At 38.9% G+C, this 27739-nt stretch overlaps 2 protein-coding genes across 2 annotated transcripts in view; both read left to right on the forward strand.

Moving 5' to 3' along the window:
• The window catches only part of LOC116712572 (B-cadherin-like), a 108441-nt gene that overhangs the window by 43733 nt on the left and 36969 nt on the right, over window positions 1-27739 (forward strand). The window lies entirely within an intron of this gene.
• Window positions 3571-26257, forward strand: LOC116712570 (EP-cadherin). Its single transcript, XM_032552371.1, has 27 exons — window positions 3571-3749; window positions 4699-4813; window positions 6120-6208; window positions 6703-6876; window positions 10700-10834; window positions 10980-11135; window positions 11522-11657; window positions 12235-12407; window positions 12766-12873; window positions 13159-13278; window positions 13844-13999; window positions 14448-14583; window positions 15160-15332; window positions 15691-15798; window positions 15909-16004; window positions 16641-16739; window positions 16832-16987; window positions 17872-18016; window positions 19116-19288; window positions 20152-20256; window positions 20333-20404; window positions 20651-20806; window positions 21467-21611; window positions 22766-22932; window positions 23028-23135; window positions 24772-24882; window positions 25660-26257. The coding sequence occupies exons 1-26, from the start codon at window positions 3699-3701 to the stop codon at window positions 24850-24852; spliced, it is 3333 nt and encodes a 1110-aa protein (XP_032408262.1). The 5' UTR covers window positions 3571-3698; the 3' UTR covers window positions 24853-24882; window positions 25660-26257.

The following is a 27739-nucleotide window of genomic DNA, read 5'->3' on the forward strand; positions in this document are numbered from 1 at the left end:
TATTTTCACGCTGACTACGTTTTCAGAAAGAGTCAGCAATATTAATAGTGGTGTGGTGATTGGAAAATATTTTATTTTAGTTTGAGAGAATTACTTTTAGAGAATCCATTGTTGATGTTTTTTTGTCTCCATGGAGATGGTAATATTGAAAGAAGCATTTGGAGAAACATAATTGTGTGAACATTCATCTGAGTTTCTTGCTGGGTTGTGTGCAGCCATGATCTTCAGACTGATGTAATGAATTTCATAACACTACCTTCAGCCATAACTAATATTTGGAGTAATATTAACATGCGGTAATAAGACTTCGAGGCATCATGCACACATAAGGGATGCAGATTATTATTTTAATTATTTTGTCTGGCTTATCTCCAGACAAAATATAATGGCCATTTTAACACTGGATATGAATTTCTAAACCAAATAAACAGTTTTATTTTTGTAAGAGGGAGCCCCTGGAAACTGAGGAAAGGCCACTTACGTCGGCCTGTTTATTTAGATCCCCAATCTTTAAACTTAATTTATTTTACAGGTGTACATTTCTGCTGTTGGCTATATGTGGGAGTATGAAGGTAGTACTGATGGGGTGTCAGACTAGCTGTCTTTGTGATTGTGAAAAATTGTGGAGCTCAAAGGAATTTAGTTTGATTAACTACAATTAACATATTGGTAATTTACAAATGCTATTGGAAACATATATTTCTAAACTTTGATACTTTTAAAGTATTAAAGTTGTGTAAGCAGTGATTTAAGTGTAATAACTATGAATGGATCACATATCTTATCCCTGGCTATTGTTAAGAATGATGAAATGTACCTGAGCGTCAAAGATTTGTGAGGATGGGTTGTTATATAAAGGTAAACTGAGTAACTTGTTGCAGTCTTATTTTATTCACACTAATGGCACAGTCTAAGATTACAGGTGTTTCATTAGCTATTAAGACATCCTAAACACAGTGTATAGCTCTTTAATTTATGTTTCCAAATGTTTAAGAGTTTATGGTTAGGGATGAATTACCAATAAGTCTACTTTTGATTTGTTGTCTTTAATGATTGATTGGTACCGAGATGAAGCTGCAAGTTCGTTTGTCTGAGTGGTGATGGTCTATACATGTTTGATCATTGAGTTTTAGAGTATGTTCTGGTTTTTATGTAAAATTGTATTTTTTGCTGGGTTTTTTTGTGACTAAAGATAAGCTCTATTTGTTTTATCTCTTAAATCCCGTCCTTATTGTATAATCATATACAATGGCATAGCAATAATATTGTTAATTAAATATATTCAAGAAAAACAAACACATTCACAAACCTGGATTATTGTATTGTTGGTATTTCAGTTCCCTCAAAACATTGCTTTGGACTTTTGTGAAGGTCTAGATCCTGAATTATAGCTTTTTTTGCTTTGTTTTTTCCTTTACAGCTCAGACTGGCGCTTCCAGCAGAGGGATCCCCAATGTTGGAGGGACTTCCAGACAATGGTAAGGAACACGGTAAGGTGTGGTCAAATGAAACTGACATGGTTTCTGAAGACCACGGAGAAGGGTGGAGGTGTAGTTCACCTCCGCAGTCTGTGGACTGTGCTACCAGCTCCAGTAGTAGCTCTACTACCAGCTCCAGCGAAGACGAGGTAGGTAATGCCTGTTCTACCATGCTTTCCATCAAGAGAAAACATTGGAAGATGATATAAAGAATACACACCGAAGTAAAACATATACAATGAAAATATAAAACCTTGTCATAATGATCAAATCATGAGGAGTGCATGCATGTTTGAGCTTGTATAAAGAAATTCGTTTGCATAGATAAGAGAAAATTTATCAGTTGTCAAAACATGCTTAACCTTGCAGGGCTGTGGGGACTGATACGTGTCTCCACTCTTCACTGGAAAAGAGCCTGGCAACACCCAAGACAGATCACTAGTGTGTGTGCGCATGGGTGCATGTGTGTTTAATTGTCTATATTACACAAAGAGGACCACTTTCACTCTTTTTTTCAAAAAATGTCATTTGTGAAAAGTGGGGACATATTTCTGATCCTCATCATTTGCAGTTATACTGTGCTCCATCACCTACATTTAGAAGTGTGGATTAAATTTTGGTTAAGGTTTAAGTAAAGGAATACACTAGTGATGGTAAGTGTCAAGCTTAGGCTATAGAAATGAATGGAAGTCCATGAAAAGTTCTTGGATTTTTAATGTACCAAGAACTTTTGGTCCATGAAAAAAGATCCAGACTCTGGATCTGTGTGTGCATGTGTGTGAAATACAGACACGCACACACATGTGTATGTGGAATGCACCTCTGTAAGCTTGTCCATGCAGAAAGGACTCAGCCTTGTATCCATATACTTCTTCTGTAAATAGAATATTCATGCCTGTGATGGCTTGATGTAAACACTTCACTGTTACAGAACAATTGATTTCTATTTAACTCACAGCCAAACATTTCAGCCAGAAAAAATATGCATACATTAAGAACGCAAAGCAAATGGAAACTTATAGTTTATTTTTTTATTAAGCTTTTTTTTTCTTCTTTTTTTTCATATTTTGCAGTTTTGGAGTTTTGACATAGAAGATTGTGATCCACCAGTCAACCTAAACTTTAGCCTTTATTAATGTAGGTATGAATGGTGTTTTTGTTGTTATCCTAACATCTGTTCTGTTCTTTAAATAAAACCACAGAGAAAAACACATTCCATGACATGTCAGTCATGACAAGACTCGTTTAACACAAAAACACTTATCTCAAACCATAGATAATTTAACTAAGTGATAAACAACTTGAAGATGTTTATCATTTAGGCCTTGCTGACACAGAGCTGGACTTCAGTGAAACTGTGACATTTTGGTTGTGATCCAGCTTCTTGTCTCTCTTTACATGTCTCCAGTAATTGGGGTCTCTGATGCGGCACTCTTTGAAACCAGGTCTCATAGTGAAACTTTTCGGGAACACTCCTCAGGCCCCTCGAGGTGTGAAGAAGTCTGCAGGTGTGAAAGTGCATGTACAAGGCGTGCATGTCTAGCTTATTCTAGACATGCACGGGCAAACAAACAAAAAAACAAGTCAAAATCAATAGCATTGTGCTGTGTGTGCTACTTAACATGTTCAGTTTAACAACTTCTGATATGAAATATACACTCACTGGCCACTTTATTAGGTACACCTTGTGAGTACCAGGTTGGACCCCTTTTGCTTTCAGAACTGCCTTAATCCTTCGTGGCAGAGATTCAACAAGGTACTGGAAACATATTGACATGTTTCCAGTACCTGGTCCATGTTGACATGATAGCATCACGCAGTTGCTGCAGATTTGTCGGCTGCACATCCATGATGCGAATCTCCCGTTCCACCACATCACAAAGGCTTTCCATTGGACTGAGAACTGGTGACTGTGGAGGCCATTCGAGTTCAGGGAACTTATTGTCGTGTTCAAGAAACCAGTCTGAGATGATTTGCACTTTATTTAACAGCAAGTAACAGAAGCTCTGAGTTTCTGTCTCCGCCTCTCTGCAGTCAGCATGACCAAATCAGGAACCTAGATCCTGCACACATACATGCTGATGTCACACACTTAATATTCCTGCAGCAGCTTCCCCAGATTGGTTTCACTCAGAGATAAGAAGGAAGGGACCAACTATTATTCCTGTTAAACTGCAACCAGTTTAAAAGGAATAACAAAGCATTCTACACAGAGGAGAGATGGGGACCATTTGGTTCCCAGTTTGGTGTGCTTTATTCTTGAATGTTCAGGTAAGATTTTCTTCTGCAATCTGCTTTTGTGTTTTTTATTATAAACATGATCTGGATCATCTATAACAGATCGAGGATCTGTTTCCTCAAAAGAAATACCGAAAACTTTGAATTGTGTTTTTTGTTTGTTTTTTGGTTTTGGCTCACAAATATTTCTGGAACCACACAACTCATAAGTAAATAAAGTTAGCTCATGTGTTAGTCTGAGGTTCCTCTCACTTAGTTTTGGCTCATCTACTGAGTCCATTGAGACATGTTTGTCTAAATCAGCAGTCTGCTATCTTCATTTCTTTGGATCTTGCACAATGGCTCTTACAAATGTTAGCAAAAATAGTAATGTTTTCAAATATAGATAAGAAAAATTGCAGTTTTAGTTTTTCAATTTGGAATAATTGCACTAAATTGCCATAAAATAACGACACTTTGTATTTAAATCTATTTTTCTTGTCATTAGGCAGAAACTGTGGACATTTTTAAACAAGTTTTTCCACATATATCAAATTCCCATAGAAAAAAAATATATCCATCTTCTTCTGGCAAAAGTTTTTTTTTCTTTTATTTAAACCCACAGAAAATTAATAAAATTGTTTTTTAAAAGTTAAATAAATGTCCTATAGAAGATATTTATCAACGTTGTCAAATGGTCCTTTTTCAAAAAGTCAGGTAACATTTGCTCTTCTGAACAAATTGTAGTTATCTGGTTTGAGCCTGAGACAAAACTGACTTTTTGTAGTGAAATGGTTGCAGAAACTACGGAAACTCTAAAACAGCACATGCCTATACATATGAACTATTAATACAGGACATTAACTTAACCTTTTGAAGAAGAAAAAAAGAAAAACAGAAAGACTGCAAAGTCTTGACAGTCTAAACATTAACTATCTTTGAAGATTAACAGTTTTCAGTGACTGTCTCCCATTTGCTAGAGATGCACTTTTTTCTTTCCCAGGCTTCACCAGCAGGGCGCACAGAAGACCAAATATGTGAACCAGGATTTGACTCAGAATCAGTTATTTTTAAGGTGACTGAAAAGCATCTGAGGCCAACCACAATCGTGGGAAAAGGTGAGATGAACTGTGGACTGTGTGCTCTCACTGTGGGCCAGCTTTGATTCGGGGAGAATAGCAGTTATGTTCTGACTGGAAAGATTTGAGATTAATTTTAGATCCTGCATTATTTGTTAATGCCCCCTTTTGGACAGATGCTGTTATGTCATGATCTGTAGGTATTTTGTTTTGATTATTGGATACTTTGTAGATGCCATTTTGTTTCTTAATTTCTTAATTCTTTCTGGGGTTTTTTTTTTAAACAGTTTCGTTAGTGTTATTCTTTAGTTTTTGTTTTGTAAGATGTTGTGTGTCCTACTGAGTTCCCTCTGTGCATATTTTGGTACTACTAGTCCCCTTCTCAGTTCCTTCCTTAATCTCCCCCAGCTGTTCCAAGGATAGTCCTAAGAATTTTGGGACTAACCTGTTTTTTAGCCTACATCAAAATTTGACTCAGCCAGGCTTCATTGTTCATTTATGGATTCGTTTGTTTCTGTTACCCAAGTTCCATGTTCTGGTTTTTCCTTATCTTGTCAAGTCAAGTTTATTTGTATAGCATACTTCAGAAACAAGGCAGTTTAAGGTGCTTTACATGACAAAAAAACAATATAGTGCCCAATTATGAAGCAAGCAGTAAACCTTACGATTAATGTTGTCCCAGAGCCTATACCTTCCTTTAATTTGATTATGATTTTTTCCTCAACGTTAATCCTCCCAATGTCCTCTTTTCATTTGGATCCACCTCAACTACACCACATGACAATAGAATATAGCCACATTATGGTCACTGCAGACATACTTGCTGCATTTCCATCACAAATGTGCTCAAAACATTATCAGATGTAAAAAAAACAACAACACAATTTTGCAGTTGCAAGTGGATCTAAAAGTTGCAGGATGGCAGATGTCGAGCACTGGATCTGAGTACCCCTTCTCTATGCAGTATGCAGCAGCTAAACCAGCATCAGGAGGTGCTGAGCTCACAGATGGGTCCCAGTTTTGACTTTCTGTGTTTTCAAATCCACTGCCTTCAGTCACCTGCTTAGATTCTTCCCCTGAGGTTCTTGGGCTTTTGGGTCCATCTCAAATGCTTAACCTGACACTAAACACTAACACGCTGTCTACTCATCTACGTGTTAGTGTATGAGAGCGAAGGCATTCAAAACATGGCTAGGTGAATCTATCTCTAATGCACAGTGTTTTGAGTGGTTAAAATAAGATGACAAGCAAACATGGTTTCAGTCCATTTACTAACACAACTTCATTTTATCCTGAAATTCCAAACCTTTGAAGTGGAGAGCTAATATTTTTCCTTCTGCCTCAGTGAACTTCACCGACTGCACAGATGTCACGAGGCTTATTTTCACCACTTACGATTCCCATTTCTATGTCGAGACTGATGGGACAGTAACGGTAAGCAGAGTTTCAACAATCAGAAATATTAGAGGAGGGGGTTAATTTTCCTTCATGGTATTAATGATTTCCTCCTCAAGCAGCATGTGATGTTTTGCTTCAACAATCATTAGTACTCGAAGCTCGCTGCAAATTTAGCTCAAGTTTAGTTTAATCCCTCTTTAAATGTTGTTCTATCTATATTTATCTACAGCGCTCTCCTGAGGTACAGTCAGAAAACGTACTGTAAGGCACTTTAAGATGAAATTTGAGTCAAAACCTCGACTTTTTTTCAGTCCTTCTGTTGTAGATTTGCAGTTGCATATGAAATCATTTCTCTGTTTTAATCACCAACAGGAGTGTTACTAATTATTTGTTAAAACAACTGAAAATTAATCTTTCACAGATTTCATACAATGCAGCTACTGTAATGACTTTTTAGTTTGGCTGCTATACACAGAATATAACAAGAGTCTAGTTGCTAATTCATGGCAACGATTTCGTTTGGTCTTCAGGTTTCGAGATGGTTGGTTCTTCAGGAGGGACAACGACGTTTCTACATCCACTCCTGGGATTCAAAAGGCAAGAAACGGACTGTCTCTGTTGTGGTTCAGTACCAAGGGGATCATGACGCAGCCCACAGCATCCAGAGTGATTTTCCCCTTAAGGACATCACAAATAACTTAGAGGCAAGTATAAAGGAACTAAACTGTCAGTTTACATTCCTACAGCCACCTGTTTCCTCTCCAGGTGCAGCAGGTATATGACTCAGGAGTTTCTTGAGCTGTTAATAATAGCTTGACATTTTCTTTTCACTGTGTAAGCTCTTGTGTTGTATTTGTTGCTGTTTATTGGCCAGCACTCCCTTGAAAAATAGGCTATTAAACTCAATGCATTTTTATCCTGGTAAAATGAAGGTTAAATAAAAAATGCTAAAATTGAACATGCACTAGCACCTATTGATATAAATAATATACTTCTTCTTCCTATTATTATTATTATTATTATTATTATTATTATTATTATTATTATTATTATTATTATTATACTCCTTAGAATAATGTTCCATGTTTCTAAAGTTTGGTCTGATTGATTCTGATTTTGATTCACAAAGTACCAGCATTTTTTTATTCTGTTATTCTTTACAAAATTGTAAAAAATCAAAATTCTGTTTTGTCAAGAAACATCTAAATGATTGTAAATTATTTACTAAAGATGTCATTCCTTGGTGTAACAGTCAGAATGCAGAGACCAGATATTAGTTGAGGAGTAGTAATTTGTTAATAGATAGATAGATAGCATTTATTGTCATTGAACAGGATTCAACGAAATTTCTATTGCAACTCCCATGCAAAAAGTCAAATATATACAATAATAAAATAAACAAACACAAATAACAATATATACAACTAAAATTAACTAAGGGCACTCAACCACACCAAAGAAGTAGCAGCAGGTCCAATTATGACAGAGTGCAGATGATGTGACAGTGCAAAGTGCAGAACAATATGGCTGTGTGAGGGTGGGGGATATGTATGTGTGACTGCGAGGTTATGATATATGTGTGTGTGTGTGTGTGGGGGGGGGGGGGGGGGGGGGGGGGGGGGGGCAGGGCTGTGGCGCTGTATGCATCTTTGGCATTAGCATACAGGAGATCCAGCATTTTGTTTTCCCTGGTGGGACAGTCAACATACTGCTGGAAGTTGTTTAGAGTTTTGTCCAATGAGGCATGGTTAAAGTCACCTGTGATGACCATGAAGGCGTCCGGGTTTTTAGTCTGTACTTTGGCTGTAGTAGCGCTGATGGCGTCACAGGCCACCGCTGCATCAGCTGATGGGGGAATGTAAACAGCGATCAAAATGGCAGACGTAAACTCCCTCGGTAAATAATACGGCCGCATTCCCATAGCCAGAAGTTCAATGTCCGGGCTACAAATCTGTTCCTTCACGTTAACATGACCGGGATTACACCACCTCTCACTCACATAAAGTGCAATCCCGCCGCCCTTCTTCTTCCGACTCTTGGAAAAGTCCCTGTCCCCCGCACCAAGGAAAATCCAGGAACCTCCACGCTGCAGTGCGGAATAAGTGAGTGTAGCAAGGTTCCCGTGAAGCAGAATATACTGCACTCCCTGTACTCCTTCTGGGTCCTAACCAGCGCCGTGATTTCATCTGTCTTATTCCCCAAAGACCTCACGTTCCCCACAATAATCGCCGGTTTGTGCCGTCTCCTCTTACCCCTCCGTTTAGCTCCAGCCCTGCAGCCCGGTCGTCTCCTCCATAGCTCCTTTGGGACCACCGGCCTGTCTCTGGGCCGCAGCAGAGGCTTACACAGCGCAATCAGCTGTTCACGCTTGTAAACAATGCCCCTGCTCCGTTCGGCGAGGTTCTCCGTAGCAATCATGCCTCTACTCCGTAAAGAACACCGACAGAACCACATCCAGCCCTTGTGGGAGCTTAACTGATGATCTATGGGTTCTTTAAGCACGGATCCTTAATCGGTTACAGCAAATATACACAGATTAACACACATACGACGGGAGCTGCAACTGCAGGCAGCCAGCCAAACCGGCGTCATTTTGGATATATAATGAGCAGGGTGTTTTAAAACTCTTCATAGCACAGAATCTGCTTTAATAAGAGTTTTTAATGACATTCTTCTTGCATGTGATTCTGGTAACCATGTTGTTCTGATTTTACTTGACCTAACTGCTGCCTTTGATACAGTAGACCACGACATTTTAATATCGTATTGGTGGCACTGTTCTTAAATGGTTCAGGTCTTACCTGGAGGAGAGAACAATCTCGGTCAAGATTGGTGACTCTGAATCATCTGCTGCTTCAATGCCTTATGGCGTCCCACAGGGCTCAATTCTGGGCCCACTGCTTTTCTCTCTTTATTTACTGCCTCTGGGTTCTGTCCTCGGGAAACATGGGATTTCGTTTCATTGTTACGCTGATGATTGTCAGATTTATTTGCCCCTGAAGCAAAAGGATGTACATTCTATCAAACATCTCCTGGCATGTCTAGGTGATATTAAAGCTTGGTTGGCCTTGAACTTTTTAAATTTTAATGAAAACAAAACAGAGGTGATGGTGTTTGGACCCAGTGGCTCCTGTGAGTCCTCCTCTGTTGACCTGGGACCCTTGGAGGTCTATTTTAAACCTGTTATTACAGATCTTGGTTTTAAGGTGGACAGTGATTTTAAATTGGATAGCCAAATCAGAGCCGTGGTTAAGTCCAGCTTTTATCATTTAAGGCGATTGGCGTCAGTGAAATCTTTTCTTTCCAGGCAGCATTTTGAAACAGTGATCCATGCTTTTATTTCAACTCGATTGGATTACTGTAACTCACTTTATCTGGGAGTTAGTCAGTCGCTGCTCTCACGTCTGCAGCTAGTACAGAATGCTGCTGCACGACTGCTGACAGGAACTCGAAAGAGGGAACACGTGACCCCTGTCCTGGCCTCACTTCACTGGCTGCCGGTATATTTTAGGATTCATTTTAAAATTCTTATGTTTGTTTTTAAATCACTACATAATCTTGCCCCGGCTTACATCTCTGAGCTTCTTCACCCATACATACCTTATCGGTCTCTTAGGTCCGCAGATCAGCTGCTTTTGGAGGTACCGAGATCAAGAAGGAAGCTCAGAGGGGACAGGGCTTTCTCTGTCATGGGCCCCAAATTATGGAACAACTTGCCTTTGCAGGTCAAGGAGGCCCCTTCACTGTCCACTTTTAAAGCTCGTCTTAAAACCCATCTATTTTATTTGGCTTTCAACTCTAGCGGGATCTAGTTTTTAAATTGTATGTTTTTGTTTTTAAACTGTAAGTTTTTATTTTATGTTTTTTTATTGTTATGTTGTGTTTTGATGTACAGCACTTTGTATCAGCTGTGGTTGTTTTAAAGTGCTTTATAAATAAAGTTGGTATGGTATGGTATGGTATGAAAGTTGCAGAGTGGTGGTGTTGAGCCGTTTGTTATGATTTTTGTGACAATGTTAAAATATATAAATTTTATGCAGGCCTAAAGCTTCCACCAAGTTTGGCAAGTTTTCAGATATGTTTAGGCCTCCAAAGAGCCAATTTGTTTAAAATGAACCATAATAAAAACAGATTACAATAAGCCGACTCTGCGCTTTGCTGCTTGGGCTTAAATATAAAACATCCAAGGAAGTGAATGCTCTTTGTGGGCTCTGTACTTATGTAACCCTCACACTACCAAGGAGCTGTGTTGTGTTGAACAAATGCTTTTTACAGCAGAGATGTTTTTCTGTGAAACACTGCCACTTTGTGGCTGTATTTAACATTTTCTTCTTCTATGCTTTTTTTGTACTGTCTTTATGTCCCACATGTCTTTTTATGACTGGTTCATTTGAACTTCTGGCCCAGAGAAAATTTATATTAAGAGCTTCATGTCAGACGGCAACTTTATTGTGTTAAATTTCAAGTTGGGATGCATTTGTCTTTCTGATTGTTTGTTTACTGATTAGAAAATATTTGTTTCCTTAGGATGCTCCACAGGTTCCCATTCTGTATTTCCCAAAATCTAATCCAGGACTGAAGAGGAGGAAGAGAGGCTGGGTTGTCCCTCCTCTTAGTGTTTCTGAGAATCACAGAGGACCTTATCCCCTTGTTCTTGCTCGGGTAAGAGAAATTAAAATGAATGGATAATTCAGTGTAATTTTATTTGCTCTTTCAATTATACCTTGTATTGTAAGATGTATTCCTCCTCTATTTTTTGTGCTTTGTTTAATTGTATCTGAATATAACCTTGGTCTGTGTTGTCCAGATTCGCTCTGATATCGATAAAGTGAAGAAGATCCTTTACAAAATCACTGGTCCTGGAGCTGATGAGTTTCCTGTTGGTCTTTTCACCATGGATAGAAACACTGGTCATCTGTATGTCACACAGGAATTGGACAGAGAGAAACAGGACAAGTACATGGTCAGTGTTTTCTCTTGTACCTTTAGCTTGATGCTTTTCTATTCCCTGTTAAAGATGAAATATTGAAGAAAGTCGAGATAAAAAATTTCTGAAACAATTATCAAGTTTACAAAAAATATTCAAATAAAACTGGTCATCTCTGATTAAGAGTTTTTTTCATAGATGTCTGATGATCCCATTCGGAAAAAAAGAAAGATATAAATATAAATGAACAATCCAAACTTGATCAAATTCATGCTCTTAACAATTGTAAGTTCATGTTGTACTGAATCTTAGGATGCAATATTGGGATGTTGGACTTAACACTTTTTTCTCTTTTTTGCACATTGGAATAATTTTTGTTTTTATTAAAATGAACCAACTGACTAATATTGGTGTGTTTACAGTTCCAGGTATATGCTGCGGTGGACGGTTCAGCCCCTGCTGAGGAGCCTATGGAGATTATTGTCAATGTTATTGACCAGAATGACAACAAACCTGTTTTCACCTTCTTGGGAAATGTGGCCGAGTCTTCATCAATAGGTATTGTTGTTCCATGTAACTTCAGTCTCATAAAACATCTGACCTGAGTGATGCAAATAAACCAACATTCACATCAAATAAATCACCTTCTATTACATCTCCTATTTAAACTTGTCCATTTTAATTTGATTTCAGTTATTTGCTCAACCACCAATTAGATCTTTAACTTCACGTGCAAGACTGTCATTGGTTCTCTCTCCCCAGGCTAGGCATAAGTCTCTGCTGAAGCAGGTAGAGATTCTTGCTGTCTTGTTCATGAGGCGTGGCACGATAGAGAAGACTAGACAGACTCAGGATTTATCTGCTCTGAAGCAGTCAAGTGTCATCTGACAGATTGTAGCTTCTGTCTAATCTGAGAAAAAGCTCAGCTCCTCCAGCATGAGCTGGAGAGAGACGTTGGGTAAAGAAACATTTTCCTCCTGAATGAGTTACCGCTCCAACCTTGAATAAATGAATGGAAGGTTTGTGACGCCATTAAATAGAGGGAGGAGTTCTTTCAGGCCTATTAGAAGTTAAAAGTTGCAACCAGCTTCTGAGAAATGCATGTCATTTCCTTTTATGTGATTCTAATCTTCAGGTTCTGAGGTGATGAAGGTTACGGCTACAGATGCTGATGAGCCAAACAATGACAACTCACAAATCAGTTATCGCATTGTGAGCCAGGAACCTCAGCAACCAAATCCATCCATGTTTGTCATAAACCCAACTACTGGAGCCATCAGTGTCAATGCTGCTGGACTGGACAGACAGGTGGGCTTTTAAACACGTTGATAATGTTATAAGTGTTAAATAAGTTGTGGAGCTTAGTAAGAGAGGTAAATAACTGCAAACCTATTGAACAAACATGAACAGTTTTCGCCCTTTGTAATGGACCAATTTATTGGTTTCTAAAGAAAACATTTGATAGAAATGACAGCAGGACATTATTATTAAGCTCCTACATGTAACTACATGTAATCACTGAGAGCTTTCTGATTCAAATTTGACAAAATCGAGTTTGTATTAAACTTATCAAATGATGCTAAAAATCTTTAGGATTTTTTAAAAGAGCTCTTTCCTGTAATTTCATTTGAAATAAATTAACATATCAACCTGAATATCCCGACAGAAATACCCTGAGTATACCCTGGAGGTGAAAGCAGCAGATATGAACGGGGAGGGACATTCTGCATTAACAAAAGTAATCATCTCTGTAACTCCTGGCACCGAGCTCCCTGTAAGTACAAACCACCACCCTTCTCCAAAATGCATACAGGGTAAAACATATCAATGTCTTATTGTTGGCATTACTAGTGGAGAGATAAAGTTACAGCAAGCTGTAAAAGAAAGTTGAACAGTTTGAAAACAAAGAGTGGAATCTGTTTAAATAACCAAAATGTGACAAGGCAGTAATTGGCTGCTTCCCAAACATACAGTTCAAGAATTGTAACAATACTGTACAGTTTAGTCTGCAACAGATCAAATATTTGTGTGATTCTTTCTGAACGCAACTCACCTACAGGTTCCTGTCCTGCATTTCCCATCATCCAGTGAAGGACTGAGGAGGAAAAAGAGATGGATTATTCCTCCTATTAATATTGCAGAGAATTCCAGAGGACCTTTCCCTTTATATATTGCTCAGGTGAGAGAAAGTAAATGTTCATGGCCGTCTTGTTAGATTCTGCTGCGAGACCAGACAGCTTATAAGAGAGGAATAAACACCAGAGGCATAGAGGCAGGAAGTATGAGAATAAAACAAAAGGAAACAGATGGAACAGTAAGGCTGTGAGGAGTAGATGTATTGAAGATGAATGAGTTTGAGTATCCTACCTGGAGTCAGTTATCCAAAGCAGAAGGTACTGCAGAAGAGAGGAGAAGACAGGGCAGGTAGGGAAGAAAAGGGCAGAGTTACAGTGTTGGTGCGATTTGTGTAAGAACAAAACAGTGTATGTACAAAATGGAGATGAAAACTGGGACATAATTTGGAGATGGTGGCGTTAACAAAAAGAAAAGTGGAGCTGAAGGTGGAAGAGCTGAGTATGAGATTTTTATTTCCAGAGAACTAAATGTAGAGGACGAGAAATCTCCATCAGCTCAGGCTAAAGACGAGACAGGCTGTAATGGTTTGGACATTTATGGAGGCTGTCTTTAAATATTGTAAACATGTTCTGTCTGTGATTTTAACGGTCTGGGTTTGCATTGTGCAGATTCGTTCTGAAGCTGATAAAATTAAAAAGATCCATTACAAAATCACTGGTCCAGGAGCAGATCAGCCTCCTGTTGGTCTTTTCACCATGGACAGAGACACTGGTCATCTGTATGTCACACAGGAACTGGACAGAGAGAAAAAAGACAGATATGAGGTAAGCATGTTGTATGAAGAAAGGTCTTTTTGCTGTACTTTCACAGACTTTATTGTTGTAAATATAAGACTGCTGGATGAACAAAATAAACAGTTGAATAAAGAACATTTGGCGACCAGAGAAGATAAAAAGTGTTTGAAACTTTGTCCTCACATGGATCTTTTTACTGTCGGTTTCACACTTAGCATTTACCAAAATTTTAACAATTAAGAGTTTTTTTCATAGATGTCTGATGATCCCATTCGGAAAAAAGAAAAAATATAATATAAATGAACAATCCAAACTTGATAAAATTCATGCTCTTAACAATTGTAAGTTCATGTTGTACTGAATCTTAGGATGCAATATTGGGATGTTGGACTTAACACTTTTTTCTCTTTTTTGCACATTGGAATAATTTGTGTTTTTATTAAAATGAACCAACTGACTAATATTGGTGTGTTTACAGTTCCAGGTACATGCTGTGGTGGACGGTTCAGCCCCTGCTGAGGAGCCTATGGAGATTATTGTCAATGTTATTGACCAGAATGACAACAAACCTGTTTTCGCCTTCTTGGGAAATGTGGCCGAGTCTTCATCAATAGGTATTGTTGTTCCATGTAACTTCAGTCTCATAAAACATCTGACCTGAGTGATGCAAATAAACCAACATTCACATCAAATAAATCACCTTCTATTACATCTCCTATTAAAAGTTGTCCATTTTAATTTGATTTCAGTTATTTGCCAACCAACAATTAGATCTTTAACTTCACGTGCAAGACTGTCATTGGTTCTCTCTCCCCAGGCTAGGCATAAGTCTCTGCTGAAGCAGGTAGAGATTCTTGCTGTCTTGTTCATGAGGCGTGGCACGATAGAGAAGACTAGACAGACTCAGGATTTATCTGCTCTGAAGCAGTCAAGTGTCATCTGACAGACTGTAGCTTCTGTCTAATCTGAGAAAAAGCTCAGCTCCTCCAGCATGAGCTGGAGAGAGACGTTGGGTAAAGAAACATTTTCCTCCTGAATGAGTTACCGCTCCAACCTTGAATAAATGAATGGAAGGTTTGTGACGCCATTAAATAGAGGGAGGAGTTCTTTCAGGCCTACTAGAAGTTAAAAATTGCAACCAGTTTCTGAGAAATGCATGTCATTTCCTTTTATGTGATTCTAATCTTCAGGTTCTGAGGTGATGAAGGTTACGGCTACAGATGCTGATGAGCCAAACAATGACAACTCACAAATCAGTTATCGCATTGTGAGCCAGGAACCTCAGCAACCAAATCCATCCATGTTTGTCATAAACCCAACTACTGGAGCCATCAGTGTCAATGCTGCTGGACTGGACAGACAGGTGGGCTTTTAAACACGTTGATAATGTTATAAGTGTTAAATAAGTTGTGGAGCTTAGTAAGAGAGGTAAATAACTGCAAACCTATTGAACAAACATGAACTGTTTTCACCCTTTGTAATGGACCAATTTATTGGTTTCTAAAGAAAACATTTGATAGAAATGACAGCAGGACATTATTATTAAGCTCCTACATGTAACTACATGTAATCACTGAGAGCTTTCTGATTCAAATTTGACAAAATCGAGTTTGTATTAAACTTATCAAATGATGCTAAAAATCTTTAGGATTCTTTAAAAGAGCTCTTTCCTGTAATTTCATTTGAAATAAATTAACATATCAACCTGAATATCCCGACAGAAATACCCTGAGTATACCCTGGAGGTAAAAGCAGCAGATATGAACGGGGAGGGACATTCTGCATTAACAAAAGTAATCATCTCTGTAACTCCTGGCACCGAGCTCCCTGTAAGTACAACCCACCACCCTTCTCCAAAATGCATACAGGATAAAAATAAATAACCAAAATGTGACAAAGCAGTAATTAGCATCTATGTTCCCAATTTGTATTTTATTAGGCTGCCCAAGGAGGAGGAAGGAGCAGGAGGAATGCAGATCCAAAGATTCATCATTCTTCTTCAGAGAAAATGTTCCCAAATCTGTTACCTCTTCCAGTAAGTTCAATTAGAAGAACTTACTTGAACTTGTTTTTCTGCGGCTCATCAAAACATTTTGTTGTTGGACAAGGTGTTTAACTGACCATTTGTCTTGTTCTCATGTAGATGTGTTCATCTTTCTAAATTTTTACACTTTGCAACAATGTAATTTTCTTAACACATTAACACTCCCATACAACAGGCCTGTGGCACTCAGGTCTATGTGGTGCTTTTCTGGCAATTCTGCTCTTTGAATGATTTCAGAAAACACATACAAAGAAACCCAGTCTGTAATTGAGCAAACAAAATTGATTATATCATCAACTTGTGGGTTTTCTTCTGTGTCCCATCAATACAGTATTTGAAAGTCAAGATTGAAATGAAATGGATTGACAGAGGAGATGGTTGTAGATTTCAAAGGAACGTTTGACCTAAAAGACACTCCAGTGATGCAAACACTATTTGCACCGTTGGAGTGGAGAAGAAATGGAGGTGGTTGAGTAGTATAGATAACCTCAGTGTTTACCTTTACAACACACTAACACAGAGACGCAACAGTGAAGCGTCCACATGAAGGAACAGAGCAGACTGGACTAAAGATGCGGCAGATCTTTAAGTCTGCTTTCTTTAAATGCCATTCTGTTTTCCTCAAAGTCTGAAGAAGGGATGAGGAGAAGGAAGAGAAGCTGGGTTATTCCTCCCCTCAGTGTTCCCGAGAATAGCAGAGGACCGTTTCCTCTAAAACTTGCTCAGGTGAGAGGTAGCTGCACAGTAAAGGCTTCTGAACTAAAAGAGCTGTGTGAATAAACACACAGTGGTTTAATAGTTCTGATGGTGCTTTGTAGGTCCGCTCTGACAGAAGTCAAGTGACGAAAATCATTTACAGGCTTCGTGGTCCAGGAGCCGATCAGCCACCTGTAGGCCTTTTCATTATAGACAGCGACTCTGGTTGGTTGGAAGTCACACAAGAACTGGACAGAGAGAACCAGGACAAGTACAGAGTAAGATATTCTGATTCTACTGTCATGTAACATTTTTCAATTCCCTGCTGTTTACCAGTAGGTCAGTGTATGTTTGATGGTCAGTGTTCAGCCCTGTCAGTTCTTCAATAAAACAACAAAGGACGTGTTAATATGGAGGAACAATTATAAAATTATTTTTTAAAATATATTAAATTAACATACTGGTCCCTCATAAGATTCCTTATGTTGAAAACTATCAGTGGAATTAGTGTTCCTTCACCCTGACGTGGCTCGCCGGGGCCCCACTCTGGAGTTGGGGCTTGCTGGCAAACACCTGGTGGCTGTTCCTTCACCCATGGAGACAATTGTCTTGCAAGAACACTGATAAAATACTTTGGATAGAAAGTTGGATAGAAAGCGTTAAATGAGGCAGGAAAACCTAAATGGAGCTTTCCATAAACTCCCATGTTGAGCAACGGCCCTCGTGAGGTGAGCCAGTTTCTCCTCCACAAAGGCCTCCAGAAGGAGGAAGTGAATTAAAGAGTTACACTATTTGAGAAAACAGTGTACAGTCGCTCACCAACACCTCTGTCTGAGCAACGGTAAAAACATGTAGCTATCAGTAACAGCTCTAGAGTCTCAAGTTGCATTGTCTGCTGAAGAAGCATCACACTCCAACCCCACTTCCAAGTGAAATTTCTGAGTATTGTATCAAAGTTTCACAACATAAATTGCTGGAATGTTGTTGCCAGCCATCAGGAGCTTTCTAGCTATTTTGACAAAAGTTAATGAAAAATACTGACCGTACATTTCTTTGCAGAACAGTTTTTATGTGATCATTTCAAACCACCCAGCACGAATGTTACTGACACTCTCCTGGTGACATGGGGTAAGATATTCTAAGCATAATTGTATCTCTGCAGTTAGAAGCACTTGCAGTGGAAGAAGGACAAGCTGAAGCATCTGAGACCATTGAAATAACTGTGAATGTAATCGATCAGAATGACAACAAACCAGTTTTCAGCAGAGACACCTTCAAGGGAGAAGTGCCTCAGTCCTCAGCCAAAGGTACATACTGTCGATCTGATATGAGCTTGAAGAACATGTTTATTGAACACTTTTCTGTTAAGCCTGTCACAATAATCAATAATCAATTAATCATATAATAAATTAAAACAAGATCAATAGTTTCCTTTTGCATAATTTGCTGTTTTTCTCTTTTCTCTCTCTCTTTCTACCAAAAACTGGATGACAAAAATCTTCTGTCTGGCTCGCTGGTCTCAACTAGCCCTTTTTTAAGGGAAATATAAAGGCCTTCATAATTGATTTTATTTGTTGTTTCTGTTATTTTATTTATATTGTATATTAAAATGTCTTTGCGTTCCAGGGTTAAATGTTCATTATAATTGAAAGTTTATTCATCTTTGAGAATGCGTTCTTCCATTACCATTATATTACTTAAAACTGGTCTCAAAACAACAATATTGTTGTTTTATTGCAATAACTTGGAAACAAAATTTCACCAGGGACAAAATTTGCTGTAACAGACCTAGTCTCTATGCAGGTAAATCAAGAGGTTGTTTGCAGTGACCTCAGGCTCTAACATAGCAATGTCTCAGCTCATCCTGGATGCTGGAATACACAAATAATTTCATTTCAGAAATACACCCGTGCAAATATACCAAAGTATTTCCATCCATCCATCCATTTTCTAACACCCTCTTCCCTAGTGGGGTTGGGAGGGGTGCTGGTGCCTCTCCAACGAATGTTTCAGGCGAGAGGTGATCGCCAGTCCAAGGTTGGCACAATTACCAAACCTGCTGGTGACTAGGCATGGCCAGGCTCAAGTGGCAATTTGGTCATAACTGCAGCTACAGATGAAGCTGGTAAATGGACTGCATCTTCCCCCTGATAGACTGCAAGCCATGAAAAGTCAGCTTGCAGTCACAGTCAAGCTTACCGTGTTCCTGGCAATTTGTTATCACATTCATAACCAGGAAAGCGGGCGCAACAGACACAGAAGATTGTACTGAATCTGTGAAAGGTGTTTGCAACAATCAGTGGCAGAACATATTTAAGCCTCTGCACTTCATTTCAGATTTTCTATTTTTCTTCTCCTTGAGAGGGTTTTGTGTTTCATTTCCTTTTTTGTGACTCGTACCTTCAGGTTTTGAGGTGATGACGGTTCAGGCCACAGATCCTGATGAGGAAAATTCTGACAACTCCGATATCTGCTATCGCATTATAAGACAAGAACCCGAAGAACCAAATCCTTCCATGTTTGCAATCCACACGACTACTGGGCTTATCACAGTCGACGCTACGGGGCTGGACAGAGAGGTGAGGTCTAACAAAACAACACAACCACTTTTGTAATGTCCAACTCTAGTAAGCTGCCACTTTCCTTGATAAAAACATGCAGCATGTTCAACGAAGTTGCCCTCTGTTGTGCAGTCTGCTCTAAGGAATCCAAAACGTCAGTGGTAATGTACAACAGGGAGATGTACAATGTCATATACATCTGCTATTGTCTTTATTTCTGCTGCTTATAAATCTAAGAATTTGTAAAAAAAAAAAAACTTAAATGATTGATATTAATTCATTCATCTATCAATCAATCAATCAGATCCATAATATGTTTCTGATGATGTAAAAGGTGCCTCTATTGTTCATACGCATATGTTTTCACATTTTGTCACATCACAACCTCAGACTTGGGTTTTGTGGGGCAGGACTGACACAACGTAGTGCATAATTGTGGAAGTCATAGCATACGGTCATAGCATTTGAAATGTTTTCATCAAAACTCTGACAACCGTGTCATATATTCAGCTGAGTCAATACTTAGTAGACTGTATCACACTAGGCTGGAATCTGTTGGCACAGGCTCAAGCCTTTTACAGCATCCAACAGGTTTTCTTACAGGATTCTCCTGTTTAGCTCCATCTATCTGACCTATAGGTACTGAAGAAATAGACCCCCACATCACTCTTCCCACTGGGTGACTTCTTCTATTGATTAGTTGCACTTCCTTTTCCATTACAGCCCTTAGAACCGTAAGTTTTTTTACATTCTGATGCAGTTTAGAAAAAAGTTATTTGTAAGCTCGTTGTAAGAATTGGACGATCCTGCATTTCTGTGCAGTCTGTTAGCTTTTTGTGCCAGTGGAGATTGTAAATAAGTACCTGCATCTTTTGTCACAGAAACACCCGCAGTACACACTGACAGTGGTAGCTGCTGACATGAAAGGCGAGGGGCTGATGGGGATAGCCAAAGTCATCCTGACTATAACTGATAGTTCTTCCCCTGTGAGTACGACACAGCAAGCATTGAAGAACGGACATAGAACACTGTGGCTATCACTGAAGGCTTTGTGCTCCACAGACTGGCTGGGTTATTCCTGACATTACAGTTCCTGAGAACGGAATTGGACCCTTTCCTTTACAGCTGGCTCAGGTAACTTCTCTACACCTCCTTTACACCTGTACATTTGTTTCATCGAAAATATTTTTTTAATGTGTCCATGCCATTGTGATGAGCTGAAAGTGTCCTGCAATAAAGAGCAGAGCTGAGCTTGTCGGGTGAACACACAGTTCTCTGCCTCAGAGATTTTAAACTAATCTTCTGTAAGATATTTATAATTATGGCCTCCTAACTAGCGTTGTTGTCAGTTTATCTGGGTCCCCGTATGATTTGCACCAGATCCGCTTTAATGAGGATGAAACAAAGAAGATCCTTTACAGCATCAGTGGACCAGGAGCAGATCAGCCTCCTGTTGGTCTTTTTACCATGGATAGAGACACTGGTCATCTGTATGTAACACAGGGACTGGACAGAGAGAACCAGGACAAGTACACAGTAAGATATTCTGTACCTTTATACTGCTGTCATGTAACATTTTTCTACTCCCTGCTGTTTACCAGTAGGTCAATGTATGTTTGATGGTCAGTGTTCAACCCTGTCAATTCTTCAATAAAACAGCTGAGGACAAATTAATATGGAGGAACAATTATAAAATTATAAACAAAAATACTAAATTGACACACAAAATATAATCAGTCAGCAAAGGTCATCCAAGTCTCAAAACAGAATGATGCAGACTGATCTTACCCTGCATGTTTTTCTTCTCTTTTTTAAACAACATCTCTGTCTTGACTTTGACCTCCCCATATGATCTTAAGCATCCAAAAGATTCAGAGTCATTTAAAGTTACAGTGTCCTTAACAATCGGCCGTTTGTATTCCAGCCACTGTGATTGCGATAATAGATGTGTTGCATCACAAGTCTATGTGAGTGAAATGAAAATCCTTAATATGAGGTGATTAAAAATGGCGTCTCTAGTGTTTTCATGCCTTTCCTTTTGTTTTTCCAACCTCTGCAATACACCTGACTGTATGAAAAATGCTCTATAAATAAAATTTGATTGGTTGGCAGGATTGTGCAGCCATGAAGTGTTTCTTATCATGTTTACTTTGATGTTGAAAATGAGACGCTACATTCTAATCAGTGTTTGTACAGTTGCAGGTAAATGCTGTGGCAGAGGATGGAGGGACGACAGTAGGACAGACACAGGCTGTGGTCAAAGTTACCGACCAGAACGACAACAAACCTGTTTTTAATAAAGACACCTACGAGGGAGAAGTGCCTGAAGCCTCGCCCATAGGTATACTGTCAGCAGGTTTCAATCAAACCTATGACCGAAAAAAAGAGACAGTAGGAAAGGAAACACAAGAAAAAAAATCATGTAGAAAATGAGGAAATCAAAAGAAAAAATGACCATGTTCAAAGTATCCATATTAGTTTTTTAAAAATATATAACACATGGTTTATGAGTGACCTCTGACCAATGTCAGTTCTGCCTAAGCTGTGGCCTCCTTGCATTCTGCTGCTGGACGGTTAGATAATTAGTTTTTTTATTTAAACTATCATCTAGTTCACTGCATATTTATTTTTGTACGATTCTAATTTACATTTTGGGATTTTAGGACTTTCTGAAAACCTTGCATGGCGTGTTTTGCGGGTCTTCTGCTGTAATGCCAGTCGTCACTCTGCTGGTGATGACTGGGAGCTGTGGGTGGGTGGGGTTGGTGTGGTGCCTCATCTTAGTGGTAGCTTGTATTATTTAAGGACACAAATGTTTTCCTTTCCCCATGATGTTACAGCTGCTCTACTATTTTCAAAATTTTGTTGTGCTTTCTTGCACAGTGATAATAAAAGAACTCTGGTTCTATAAGGCAGTGCTCCAGCAGGCATCCACAGACAGCAGCCCTATTTTCTTGGGTTTGTGATTTGAATGGTGGTGGATCTGAATTGTTCTTTGCGGGTTTACTGGACTTTGGATACCGGGCCCTGAATGCTTTTGGCTGTGAATTGGTGCAATGTTTTTGTGTCAGAAGGTATTCAAGGTGCCATGCGTTGTTCAGCTGAGTAGCAATGATAGTCTTGGGCCTCTAGGGGGTCTTGTTGCAGATCTTGCATTAATCTGTTTGCAGAGTGAAATATCTTCTGTAGTGATCTGTCGGGATAGCAACATCATAGCCAGTGACTTTGAAGAATTTTTTTATTTATAGCTACATTGGTCATAGCTACCAATGCTAATATTGCAAGAATAAGTCCTCTTTGGGATTTATTATCTTAAAAGTAAATCCAAGCATTTCTGCTTCCACAATGCATCATAACATCTTTGTCATGATTCTCACAAAAAAAGAACATTTTATCTGATTGACTGATGGACACTGCACTGTGAACAGATATATTTCTGGTTTGCTAACTTTGAGCATTGCAATACAATGCCTTCCCTTCATTGTCTTTCTGCAGGTTTTGAGGTGATTAAAGTGGAGGCCACAGATGCTGATGAGCCAAATACTGACCACTCAGAGATTCGCTATAGCATTATAAGCCAGGAACCAGCGGAACCCTCCATGTTTACCATCGACCCAGTTTCTGGAGCCATCACTCTTAGTACTGATGGACTGAATAGAGAGGTACTTCTTAAAAACCTTGCTTCCCAGCTGAAATGATCAGCCTATGCTCAGTGTTACAGCTGCTCTGATGGCCTCACTCCTGTCTCATCCAACAGAAACACCCTCAGTACACTCTGCTGGTCAGAGCGGAAGACTCTGCTGGCAAAGGCAGCACTACTTTATTTGAGCAAGTTAAAGTAATTCTGACTGTGACAGCAAACTCTGTGAGTACAACCCAGTTATTTACTGCACGACTGACTTTTTTTATTCTGGTTACATCACTGCTTCTCAATTTCAGTCCTCTGGCCCCCCTTACTCTGCATGTTTTAGATACGTCTCTAATCCAGAACAGCTGATTCAAATGATTGCATGACCTCTTCTGCAGACATCAAGTACTGCAGATGGCTGTTAATCACACACAGATTTAATCCAGGTGTGTGTGTGGCAGAAGGGAGACGCCTAAAACATGCAAGACTGGGGGGCATGAGGACTGGAACTGAGAAACACTGGCTTACATGTAGATAAGGTCAGGATTTTCTATATTGATACAAAATGTTTCACCAGTTGTGAAACATTTACTGTATGGGTGATGATCATTCAACAAGTTATTTAACTCCAACTGAAGCAATGGGTAGCTTCTCATTTCTTAAACAGCCATGTCTAAAGACAGGCCAGATCATTTTCATCAAACAGAGAAAAACATCAGAGATTCAGAAACTACTAAAATTGGGTTGAGAACTGTCCAACATACTAAAAACTGGAAGGAAACGGGAACCATTGTTTTTGAGGAAGGAAAGTAGAGAGAATAAAACACTGAATGATCATGATTGGAGATCTGTAAACTGTTTGGTGTAATCAAAGCACAGAAAACAGCAGAACTCAGGACAATGTAATTGTGAAAATTAAAGCATTTTCACATTCACGATGTGAAGGGAACTCAAAGGATCAAGACTGAACAGCTGTACATCCAAAAAGAAAACCACAAATCAGAAAGTTTGCAAAGGAGCAGAAGTATTGAACTCTGGAGCAACAGACGAAGGTTGTGTGGTCTGAGTGCAGATTTGAACCTTTTGCAGGTGCTTGCTGTGCATGTCTCCTGTAGTTGGTCAGGTTCAAGTTCAGCAGCATTATGAGTTTAGCTTACTGCCCAAATCTACTGAATGATCATGCTGTTCCATGAATTACTTCTCTCATGAAGTTTATAGTAACACCCAAATGTAGCAGGCAGGAGTCGTGAGGTTCAGATGCAAATTTCAGGCAGAAGCCACGAGGTGGCTGAGGAGAGGCACAGGGTAGTGACGAGATGAACCGGCGAGAAGTGAATGAGAGTGAGCAACTTAAATACTGGGGAGGTTGAAGGTAGAAGCAAAGACTTGGGCTAATGAACCAGCTGATTGCAGGTGTGAGTGAAGGGAGAAGGAGGCAGACTGAGGAGAGAGAGAGAGAGAGAATGAGAGAGCATGTGACAGGGAAACAGGAAATTAATCTAACACTACAGGATAACTTGACTAAAGAGACATAATGAAATGAGAGTGAAAAGAAAAACTATAAGGAATAAACATAACTAGAAACACTAAGAAGGACTGAACTAAAGGGAAACAAGAACAAGACAGATCTAACCAAAATGTGAAAGTAACACGAAATAATAACGAAACTAGAATGAAATCAAACTACCAAAGCAACACAACAACCTGGGATTCTAAGAATATCTTCCCTGATGACACGGGAATATTCCAGGATGCCAGGATTCATCAGCTGGGTTTGTGAAAGAATGACTCAGATAGCAGGAAACATGATATTCACAAATGGATCAGCCAATCCAACATAATTCAGATGTCTCTGACTCTTTCTAATCCACAGGCGTCCATGTCTCAGGCTGGTGAAGCAAAGAGGAGGAGGAAGCGTTTTTCCACAGCTCCATTATCTGTCATGGAGAAGTGAAAAGGACCTTACCCATTAAAGCTCATTCGGGTAAAAGGAAGTCCAGTATTTCATGTCTGAGAGTTTGATGCTGAAATGCAGTGTTGGATTGAGAAAGTCCCTTCTCCTAAAAATAAAACTGAGTCTGATTCAAGCACAGAACTTCTGGAACAATATTCTTTGGACAAGTGAGACCAAATAGAGATGAGGGGAAACGCCCCTAATACTAACCCATTAACACCTCCAGTTGAAAGTCAAGCATGGTGATGGAGGGATGATGGCATGCCCTTGTTTTGTAGCATCTTGTATTGAGTTGGTTGCTTCAACAGAAATTTTTCAGAAGATCTATTTGATATCCTTACACCAGAGTTTGATTTTGTAGTTGTACCACAAAATCTGATTGAAATATAAAATCATAGCTATACAACACCTACAACGAATATGTGTTGAGTCAAAACAACCTACAGAAAAGAGTCAGAAATGAAGAAATACAGGCATTTCCATGAATATGTTGGACTTGCATTGACTGCCTGATGGTTGTGTTGGCTTTGTTCTGGATCCATCTCTGTACTGGTAATCCTCAGCTACAACATCCTCACTGACCCTGTGAAATGGTTGACCATTGCAGAGGATGAAGGCATGGACATGTTGAAAAGTTCCCTGCAAAAAAAAAAAAGAGTTCCTGTCAGTGAACACACAGCCGTCACTGATGATTACATTACATCACATTATGATGACGGCGGGTGGGAGGACATGAGATGTAACGTGTGCGCTCCGTTCACTTCACTGAGGTTCACATGTGTGAATTTGTCTCTTTTGTCTCTCTAGACGAAGCTCCAGCTGCCAGACGGCTCTGTGTTCAGTCACTTCAGAGATTCTGAATAGGACTGAGGTCTTGAGCTTTTCTGCTGTGGAAGAGACCTGACGTCAAAATTTGTGTTTGTGCCAAAAGTGTGTTAAAAGGAATCTTTGGTTCTCTCCATTTATTCTTTGTTGAACTATCTTTCAGTTCTCTTCGCAGGTCTTCTGCAGCTGTTAGTATCGGGTGAAGGTTTATAGCTTAGAGTTGCTTCTATTTGTTCCTCTACATTGTCTATAAGGAATAACTACAATAACAGGAACTACATGGTGACGTACCTGTATGATTTATAGGGTCCTCCATTAATTTGTCATGAAATAATACAGTGTGATATGTAATCTGATCCATTTATGTCTCTAGTAAACTTTTGAATGTTCTTTAAGAACTTTTAAAGGAGCATTCAATAAATGTACATTTAGATTGCATAATGTTGCCTTGTTGTTATAAGACGTCTAATATTTGCCTTTCTCCCATCTTTAAGATTTATTTGTTGGTGATTAGCGTTAAGCAGCATGAGGGGTCAATGTAAGCATAGACATGTTCAATAAACTGGAATATTATTGAAAATTTGATGCATTTCATTTTATCAAGGCATCTTCATACTATGAAGATTTACTTGAACATCTTGAGTTGAACATTTTGTGTTCAACGTGGGATGTTCTTCATCTTATCTTCAACGTGGGGTGGGAAGGATAGGAGGATCTTCGGCTTATGTTGAAGATGTTCAACATAAGAACATCTTATGAGTTCAACACCTTATGTTGAACAGAAGATGTTCTTCATCTTGTGTTGAACATCTCGTATAATTATGAGACACAACATAAGAGCTGATGTTAAATTGTTCACAAAATCAAGCTCATTTTTTTTGTTGTGTTACAAGAGGTATTTTTATAATTCACTTCCTAAAAAATATAAAGGAATGAACTGATGACAAAAAAATTCCAAATTGTTGACCTTTTGTTCCCTTACAGTATAATTAATTCAGAAGTAATAACTTCATATTTATATAATTACAATAATAAACCTTTACTGTGGAAAAGAAAACTGGTACAACACTTGGTTTGTGGTATATATATATATATATATATATATACTGTATGTAAACAGTATAATACTGTTGATCTTCTTTTTGTATTATGTAACAAAAATACATGATAAAAAATTTATTAAATTGCGTTGAATTGATAAATAACAGATTGTTTCATCATGCAAAATAGATTTTGGATTTAAAATTCAATTAATTTGCTTTATTTTGGGGCTTTTGTTAGGGCGGGTCATTTTTGACCTGTAGGACAAAGGGAGTAAACAGAATGTTAGGATCACGCAAGGGTTAATTAGATTAATTTAAAATTTCGTTTTTGTCTACCAAACGTTGGCAAACAAGGATACACATGAGGAAGAACACCTCGTTCACCGTAGAACCTGACATTATCCTGCCTGTTACATCTGCGCTTGTCCAGCAGATGGAGATGAAGCCTGCTGTTTTTGATTTACAGAGCTAAAGTCTGTTTTCAGCACATCTTCAACAGACTTTTTGTTGAAGCTGGTTTTACTGGTTTTGTTGTTACAAATGTCCAGTCACACATGGTGACACAAAGTCACCTAGTAAGTCAGGTGACTCAGGCTCTGCTGTTTTCCCAAAAATGTGTCTCTGCGAGTCCCGACCTGCCTGTGGGTTTATCCTGGTTCTGCTTTGTTGCTTTGAGTTAAATCCAAAGCTAAGTCTCCCGTAGCAACGCTGCAGTAAGACTCAAAGAACCTACAGGACCAACGACACGCACTGTTTGACTAAGGTCCCGGAGTGAAGCACATGATGTGTTTATGGTTAGTTTTTTGCTGAAAGCAGATGAATTTTCCTTATATTATGCACACTCTGTCATGATGACTAAGATAGACCATTTTTCTTTAAGTCCAATGACTCTAAATACCAAGACATTCAATTGTCAAGTCCTGAAGTGATCCATTAATAAAAACAGAGAAATTTAATATCACAAAGCACTTCAGTCTAAATGTTGGGCATTTCAACAAGTTTCCCATAAGGCCACACCA

Source organism: Xiphophorus hellerii, chromosome 22, assembly GCF_003331165.1.
Source record: "Xiphophorus hellerii strain 12219 chromosome 22, Xiphophorus_hellerii-4.1, whole genome shotgun sequence".
NCBI classification, from domain to species: Eukaryota; Metazoa; Chordata; class Actinopteri; order Cyprinodontiformes; family Poeciliidae; genus Xiphophorus; species Xiphophorus hellerii.

Coding starts and splice junctions, on each gene's coding strand:
- LOC116712570 (XM_032552371.1), top strand. CDS start 3,699: ATGGGGACCATTTGGTTCCCAGTTTGGTGTGCTTTATTCTTGAATGTT. Junction 15,333..15,690: donor CTGCTGGACTGGACAGACAG/GTGGGCTTTTAA, acceptor ATATCCCGACAG/AAATACCCTGAGTATACCCT. Junction 16,740..16,831: donor TTCCTCTAAAACTTGCTCAG/GTGAGAGGTAGC, acceptor GGTGCTTTGTAG/GTCCGCTCTGACAGAAGTCA.